This window comes from Marmota flaviventris, chromosome 13 (genome assembly GCF_047511675.1).
Source record: "Marmota flaviventris isolate mMarFla1 chromosome 13, mMarFla1.hap1, whole genome shotgun sequence".
Lineage (NCBI taxonomy): Eukaryota > Metazoa > Chordata > Mammalia > Rodentia > Sciuridae > Marmota > Marmota flaviventris.
In genome coordinates, this window is record NC_092510.1 from 48,112,207 (window position 1) to 48,120,989 (window position 8,783).

At 37.1% G+C, this 8,783-nt stretch overlaps 1 protein-coding gene across 1 annotated transcript in view; it reads left to right on the forward strand.

Annotated features, from left to right (window-relative positions):
- The window catches only part of Lurap1l (leucine rich adaptor protein 1 like), a 41,585-nt gene extending 33,743 nt beyond the window's left edge, over positions 1-7,842 (forward strand). Inside the window, exon 2 of the mRNA XM_027950677.2 lies at positions 7,098-7,842. Within this exon, the coding sequence (XP_027806478.2) occupies positions 7,098-7,472 (375 nt within the window). The 3' untranslated portion in view covers positions 7,473-7,842. The remainder of the gene's footprint in view (positions 1-7,097) is intronic.
- The last annotated feature ends 941 nt before the right edge of the window (positions 7,843-8,783 follow it).

The following is an 8,783-nucleotide window of genomic DNA, read 5'->3' on the forward strand; positions in this document are numbered from 1 at the left end:
TGTTAAAAATTTGGTCCCCAGCCTGTGATTCTGTTGAGATGTGGTGAACCGCTTAAGAGGTGAGCCTAGCAATAGGAAGTTAGGTCATTGGAGTGGCCCTTGAAGGGAATATTGAGACCTTGACTCCTTCTTCTCTCCCTCTTTGCATCTCAGTGGCCTGGAAATGAACACAGTTTCTCTGCCACACTCTCCTGCTATTAGGTACTACGTTACCACAGGCCCAGAGTGACTGAGGCCAAGCAACCATGGATTACAACCTCTGAAAGCACAAACCAAAATAAATCTTTGCCCTGTATAAGTTGATTATATCAGGTACTTTGTCACAGTGACAGAAAGCTGACTAAGACAGTATGTAAGTGTGTATGCATACATGTATATATTTTTCCTAGGGAGCTGGTTATTGAATAATTAATTACCAGCACACCATTCTATATCCTTCCCTTACAATGTAAACATGGCTGCTACAGATCACAGAGGAGCACATTACCATGTCTTAGTCTTCCATATTAAAATACTACTTTAAGTTTTAAATTGGAAAAAATAAATATGCAGAATATTTATTATAATTTTGTAGGGACACACTTCTCTGGTTGGTGTTCCGTGTGTATTAGCTTCTCTGCTGTGAACTTGGGGAGTCTGTGTTTTTGTTAAATCTTCTGAGTAATCAGTTCAGGTGATTTGCAGTCTGTTGCCTTAGTCACAATTAAACTTTGCACATGTATTTTAAAAGCACTCAGGGAAATAACTTTTCCTTTATTACAATATGGAAAAAAAGAATCAACATCACAGGACTGTAGGTATCAAACTGATCTAGAACCTGATGGAATAAGACTGAAAATCTGTGTGTGCTCCTAAGTATCTGGAAGACTTACCAGGAGGAGCTGTACAGGTCTCATGAGCAGGCATGCTGGCAGGCATTTATGCTTAAGATTCAGAGGAGTCACATGTCCCCTTTTCAAATAAATCAGATAGAGCTTTTTATGTGATCAAAACAACGTCCATCAGTCAGCTGTGTTGATGACAATGTTTTTATGTGTGTGATTCAGCCTTTCGGGAAATTACTCTTCTATATGGTTTCTGGAAATGAATGAACTGCTTTAGTTATTGTTCAGTTCCACCCATAAACAACACAAATGGAAGAAGACAAGCTGACGCGTATAAAAACAGAAGCCTCCATGGTCCAATTAGAAAGAAATTTTGCTGTAAATTTTGAACCAACTGAGAAAGGGAAAGAAAATGCTGAAGTAACAGACTAGACTTCTATATGGCTGCAGGCTTTTCTCCTGAAGATTCCAGATGAAAAGCATTTGGTAGAAACGAACATTGTATAGTGGCTTTTTGAACTGCAAAAAGATAATAATATCCTTGTGGGTCCTCTGAGAAAACAGCTAGAGGAGTACTTTATAAATTAATATTTATATTATTATTACCATTAATAAAGTTGTCAGAAATTTTAAGAATTGGTATGCCAAAAATCTTCTATGATCATCAAATTGAGAATGGGGTAAATTTGTAGAAGGAGCAGATTTGGACAGGAGGAGTTTATGCAAGGGAACTTGCAAATAAACTGAGATAAGCTGTTGGAAAAATATTCCAGGCTTCTTTTTACAAGAGCTCTTCAAGCAATACAGATGCTTTAAGTTTTAAATATATATAAAGTAACAGTGATTAGACAAGTTAGAAAAGAAGCATTTCCAGAATTAAACTCTTTCCCCAAAACAAATCAGAGAAAAATGCTGATTTGTTTCTCCCAGTTAGAATCTAGGGTTAGAGTGTCACATTTAAAAGGCAAGTCTGATCTGTTTTCTTTTCTTCATGAACTTGATTATGGGCTTGAAAAAAAAAAAAAAGCCTTTCTTCCTTCTAATTCACATTACAACTATCAGGTCACTGGAGATTTATATCGTGGATATTGTGAATTTTACAGTAGGAATGCATAACTGGGAGATGTCTTGCTTTTATCTGTTTAGTTGACATTCATAAATAAAGGATAAAAATAGTGGGGGAGGACTTTAGGAGAGTTGTGATTACAAAGTGCTATCCAAGCTTCCCATATGACAAGATAGAATGAAAATCATTCCTCTATGGAAGATTCACTCAGCAGCTCATGTGTACACTTCAGTTAATTTATGGACATATTAAACATGACATGCATGTTTGTCTTGGAACACAAACATGACTTTTACTGAAGCCTAAATGTTAAGAGCACATACTATTATTAAAATTACCACTCTGATAAGGTCGATAAAATGCAAAAAAGAGCTCAAACTTCTGGTGTTTTATCAGCAGAGTTTTTATCAGCAGCATCTTTTGTTGAATCTATTGACCAGCAAAAATTGATTTTTCTGTCTCTTCTATAGTCTACATAACTTTTGTAGCTGAAGCAATTTAGTAATTAAACAGCCCCAGGAAAAAAAACAAGAATCAAATGTCAGAATGGGTGGAAATCCTGGGATTATCTCATCTGCACAACCTCTTTATCAAATAACAGCTGAAATGCAACCTCAGTATGAAATGCAGACAGTAATATAAGAGAACTCCTGAGTTGAATTCAGTCTTAACTGGGAAAAATTTGTCTTTGCTCATAGAACTGCCTTACCATCCACCTTTTATTGAACCCTGTGGCTCATTGGAGCTCAGAATAAAACCATGATTTTTCCTCATGTGTTAGGAAACTGAACTTCTCTACCCTGATCCACTTTGCCCAAAGGTCACAGGTAGATCACATCAGAGATGAACTGGAGTCTTGTACCACATTTCTCATACAATACCACAAAAGAAGTGAACTTAATAGCAGCTCCTTGATTAGTTGAAAGTTTGACCACATTCTTTCTTGGATTTCATTATGCCAATTCATAACCTTTGCATTCTGTCAGTATTAAAAATGGTAATTTGAAAGAAAACAGATCTAGAAAAGTTTACTAATAGGAATATTTGATTTTTCAAGATCTTTATTTCAAATTCTACCATAGACTAAGTTCACCACTTATCCAAAAATTACATGAAGTTTTAGCATTCTCCCTAAAATACAAACAGCTATTATCCCACAATCTTAAAGCATGAGAAACTTAGGATAAAGATGAACCACTCTGCAGAAACTGTAAGGACTAGAGATGGGCAGGGGGATCCAAATACTTTTTGCGGGGGGAGTATGTGCTCTGTTTGCATGTTCCCTTTGTTCCATTCATTTCACCAGATGTTTACAGAACACCTGTGCTGTGCTCAGTTATCACCTCTAAGCAAACAGAATAATGTTTGGAGTGTGACTCACACCTTGAAGTCCACTTCCTTTTAGAAAAATTATCTTGTATTCTGTAAATTTTAGCAGGGAAGAATCTTACTGCAATTACTCAATGCCTAAAATTTGAAATGAATAGAAATAATACCATATACTGGGAACACTTCAATATTGAAATGTTCTTTCTGAATTACCACTTTTCTTCCTCTTAAGTCACATATCACTGACCCACAGCAAAACTCCAGGTTCCTATCAGTTGTTCCAATCTGGATCAAAGCTGGTTGTTTAGTGGCTGGACAGATCCTGATAGAGTACCTACTATGTGTCAGGCACTCTTTCAGTCTTGGCTCAGAGTTACAAGTAGGATGGACCAAGTATTCCACAACTCCTCCATGTTTGTGGGGGTGGGCAGAGAAAAAAAAAAAACATGAAAAGCAGGATGATTTTAATTAGTCATAAACATTATGAAGGAAACAAAAGACCTACAGAAATCTAAAAATAGGCATGAGGACTGGATACCATGATTGATCAGGAGAACAGGTTCTCCAAGGAGGTAGCATTTAAGCTCAGATCCTGAAGAGGGTTCCAACTCTCAATATTCTCCGAGTGAAGTCATGAGACCCCAGCTGAAAGAACCACCAGGATTTGTGCTGCCAAGGCAAGGCTACTCTGTTCTTAATTGATGGCCAGACTTCCTAGAGACTGAAATGAGTAACACTGAGGAAAGGTGGGGCAGCTACTGGAGACAGAAGCAACATTGTGATTTAGTTCTTTGGTGGATTGCTCATGCTTTCATCAGTAGCATAACCACACCTTAGTTCTTGGAGAATGCAGAGTGAGAGCCAGGGCACTCTGAGCCTGGAGCTCCAGTACCAGACCAGCAGCCAGGCGTGTGAACCAGCACACCCAGCGCTCCCACACGGGGAAGCTGTTTACTCTTCTCAGAGGACACAGGGTTAGACACAGTTAAATCCATAATCATTATCAGCCAGATCAACTCGTTCTAACCGACCTACTTTCGTCATATTTTTTCCCCAACAATAGTTCAACGGCCTGTGAATGTTTTGCCTTCAGAAGCAAAAGATTTTCTTTTTTAAATAGATCATTTCATGGTCAAAGGAAGCTTTTGTTGCTTCATAGCCTTACTCCCCTTTTATTCGTATTGCTCGATAAAAGTTTTAAAAAGTATTTGATGCAGCCACTGTGTAAGTAAAACAAAAATTGCTGACAGAAAATTTATTCTAAGTACATGTTAACCCCAACAGTGACATGGTTTCTGGGAACATATATTTGTGACTATATTAAGAGATGAACTTTCACAGATGCTAAAATTTTGACTATTTCTCAAAAATCAATCAGTGCTTAGAAGAGACCTTAAGATACAGTTTCAGGCTGGGCATGGTGACTCACGCCTGTAACCCAGTGACTCTAGAACTGAGGAAAGGGATCACAAGTTTGAGGCCATCCTCAGCAACTTAACAAGATCCTTAGCAACTTAGCGAGATGGTGTCTCAAAATGAAAAATATAAAAAGGGCCGGTGATGTAGTTCAGTACTAAAGTACCCCTGAGTTCAATCTCCAGTACTGCTACTACTACTACTACTAATAATAATAATAATGATACAGAGTTTCAGGTAAGACATGGCTTCTTTCTTTGGGGAAAGTCTAAAAGGAACAGTAATTATTACCACTATAAGATTGTATAAAATAAAGCTCATTTTAAGTTATAAACCAAACAGACTATAGAGATAAAATGGGCCAGCAGGACAGGCTAGAGTCAGCAAGGAGTGCTTGACAGAAGAAATAGAACTAGAACGTGAAGAATTTGAAAGAGTGAAAGTGAAGTACTTTAAGTGAGGGAAAGATCAGGGCACATGCCCAAAGCAGAACTTGGGCTGAAACACTTCCATGAACAGGGTGGAGATGTGAGTATATGCAGCTGTGGTCCATTTGGGGAGCTATTTGGAAATGGTCAGATTGATATTGCACCATGCCTATGATGGGCACAGCAAGGTGCATCAAGTACAGATGTCTGCTGAAGGATTTTGTAAGAGTTTAACTGATATTGATCTTTCTGCACTTCTCAATGTACCCAGGCACACTGTTGGTCATTTGTAAATATTTGTAATATTTCTAACTTGAATGATGTCACAATGACTCATGGAGTATGTGAGTGAATTTGAGCATAAAGACTGCCAAAACCTCCTTCTCCAACATAAAGTTATTGCAAGGTCATTGAGACACCATCAAAAACAGAGGAACATCAAGATTTACTAAGTTCACATCCTTCACTTCATGAACATTTCAGAGAGAAATAAATTTCCCTGAATTCTATCTAGTCAATTTATTCTTGATGCTTTTCTCAGAGAAGATGAAGAATTCATTAGTCAATTTCATATCCCAGCAAATTTATTTTTTTCTTAATGTGTACTTTTTTCATCTTGAATTTCTACTTGCACTTTTGTGTCTCTAAAACCTGTAACCTTACATCTATTGAAGACATGAGTGTAAATTGTATCTCTACTGAGGTTTGTTTGTCATGTTCATAGAAGCCAAAGTTCACCTTCAGTTATGGATTAACTCTTCACCAGGAAATATTTTTATATGAATACATATCTTGGAATACAATGAACTCCTTTTTCTCTTCTGGCTTGAGTCATTCCAGAATGAGTGCCTTTGATAATTCTAGAAACCCACAAATCTGAGTTAGTCTTGGATTGTAAAGAGAGAATTGGCCTGGCCCAGCCTTTTGGGCTAATACCACAAGTAAAATAACAAAAAATCCATGTTTAAACCATAATGAATATGAGCGGAACTTCTAGTGGCCAACCAAGACCAGGCACACAGATCTTTAGAGGATCTACTTCTATCCAGTTCCAACAGGAACAGGGGCAATCATGAGAGTTCTCTTCCCTAAGCTACTATGTAGTTGATGTTATAAAGGGTTCTCATTAAATTCTGGGGCATACGAAAACATCCTGCTCTATGGCTGTGGAAACAGATTTCTCTGAAATATCTTAGAATTGGCAAAAGGACTACACACTTAGATGGCTCTTAGGGGAGTCCCAGGACATTTTTATATCCCAATTTTGATTAGAGTGTCCCTGACATATCTAAAACAAATACTTAGATCTCCAAAAATATTTGTAGCCTTCATCTTATAAGTTGTGTCACCCTGTGCAGCAGCACCCTTTTCAATTCAGGGAATACTAGGTCAGTTTGGTTCTTGTTAATAGTAAAAGTAATAGTCCATATTGCTTGTGCCAATGTAGTCATGAGGAGTGTAGCCTTTCCTGTACTCTTAACCCTTTTTTGTAGACTTCAATTTCTTCATCTGTAAAATAAGAATAAAAATAGTAAGGCTGTTGTACAGTGTTCTTAGCTTTTGCTAATTAATGTTGAATTTTTTTATAATGATGCCTAGCACAGTATAACTCAATAAGTAGAAGTCCCATGATGCTGATGAGATGTATTAATTTCTATACCTTCTCCTTTTCCCTACCCCTTAGTGTGGATATACATTCCCATGTAAACTATTAACTTGACAAGAGAGAATCTCTCTCTCAGCAGAGACTTTGACATTCAATACACTATTTTCTGGTAGCTTGGTTAGAGTCAGGGATACAGAGGGAATTTTATGGACCCTTTTTCTGATGCATCTGGCAGAAAGCGAGTTCTTTGATTATGACTCCTGCCGATGGTCAGCAATTTCCAAAGAGATCCTGAGATCAAGTATACTTGTATTTTATTCTGTGGATTTAAAATCGTAGACTGTAACAGACAGTATCCACATGAATTTGGAGTTTGTTAAGAATGTAGAATAACTGGCATGTCTTTCCTGTCTCCCTCTTCCACATAGGTTAACCTCAGAGCCACAGATGTCAGACTTATGCGTCAGTTGCTCCTCATCAATGAGAACATCGAGTCCATCAAGTGGATGATGGAGGAGAAAGCCACCATCACTAGCCGAGGCAGCAGTCTCAGTGGCAGTCTGTGCAGCCTGCTGGAGAGCCAGAGCACCTCCTTACGCGGCAGCTACAACAGCCTGCAGGATGGCAGTGATGGGCTAGATGGCATCTCTGTGGGAAGCTACCTGGACACTTTGGCTGATGATGTCCCAGGCCATCAGACCCCTTCAGACTTGGACCAGTTCAGTGACGGCTCCATCATAGAGGACTCACAAACCCTACACAAGCCTCCTAAATTGGATTCTGACTACTACTGCTTTGGCTAATGACCCAGTTTTTTGCATGGGACTGGTGTGCAATTAACTTGTATGTATCCTTCTTCTCCGCTGCTATATTTTTTGTGTGATTTTGTAAAATAAGACAACCTTTTAAAAGAAGCTTATTTTTAAACTGCTTAATGACATTTCTGTTGCTCCTAATATTTCTCATCTAGACTGATTTATTTTTCTCTGTTACATCTCTATTTTTATTTATTAAAATGATTTTCCTCCCTTCTTTTAGAGTAGCACAAACAAAGTAGGGGGAAAAGAATAAGCAATAATTATGTTTTTGCTTTTGTTTTCAGAGCAAGGGGTCAGGGATTACAAGGAAAACTTTACTAAATTTTACAATAAACCAAAGTATGAAAACTGTTAATTTTGTTGCTGTGTCCTTAAATGATTCAAGATTTTATCTTCCAAAAGATACTGAGATCTATTACTGTTTGTAGATTAGGTTGCACAAACTTCTTGAACAAAATCAAGGGTGCCAATTATGGCACACTTTTACATGCCATCATTGGAAAGCCCCCAAGTGTAAGCAACCTGATCACTTCACCTTTTTGTTGATACTACACATTAGGATTTTGTCATCAGTCATTTTAACTCATATATTAGACATATCTGTCTGACAATATGTATTAGTATTTCAAATTTTGAGGAATATTGAGATCAGGTATGATGGTGATTAAAGGCAAATATGCCCTACATTTGAGATTTTGTTGGCGTTTTCTTATAAGCACTTTGCAATTCTACTGGGATGTCTAAACATATATGTGTATCTACAGATGGATAGATAGACAGCCACACAGGTAACAGATATCATAGGAAATCAGCATCTTTATCCACTTATGAAGTCCACTTATGATATTTTTTCATCCTGGGAAGGATAAATAGTCTTTTAATTTTCTGAAATGATACTGGAAATATTATAACTTATGCAGTGAGTGAAAATTTTAATTTTGATATTTTTAGTCCTCTACAAATTTTTATCTAGATGATTCCTAGTGAGACAATTTAATTAAAATTTCAAGCTGTTCTTTGTTACAATTTACAATATGAATCAAAAAAGTTTTCTCGCTTGTAAATGAGAAGTTTCCTTTTATTCTATACTCATTGCACACCTGGAAACTTATCATTTGTTTCCAAGACATATATTATTCAATTTACAATTAAAAGCTCTCAGTGCACATATTTTTCATTAGTTTTTTCCCTAAATTCTTAGGTATAATCCTCATCACTATAATCCCATAATGTCAGGATTGTCACTATTATAAGTTTAAGGAAACTGTGGCACAAATAATGTGAGTCACTGCATTA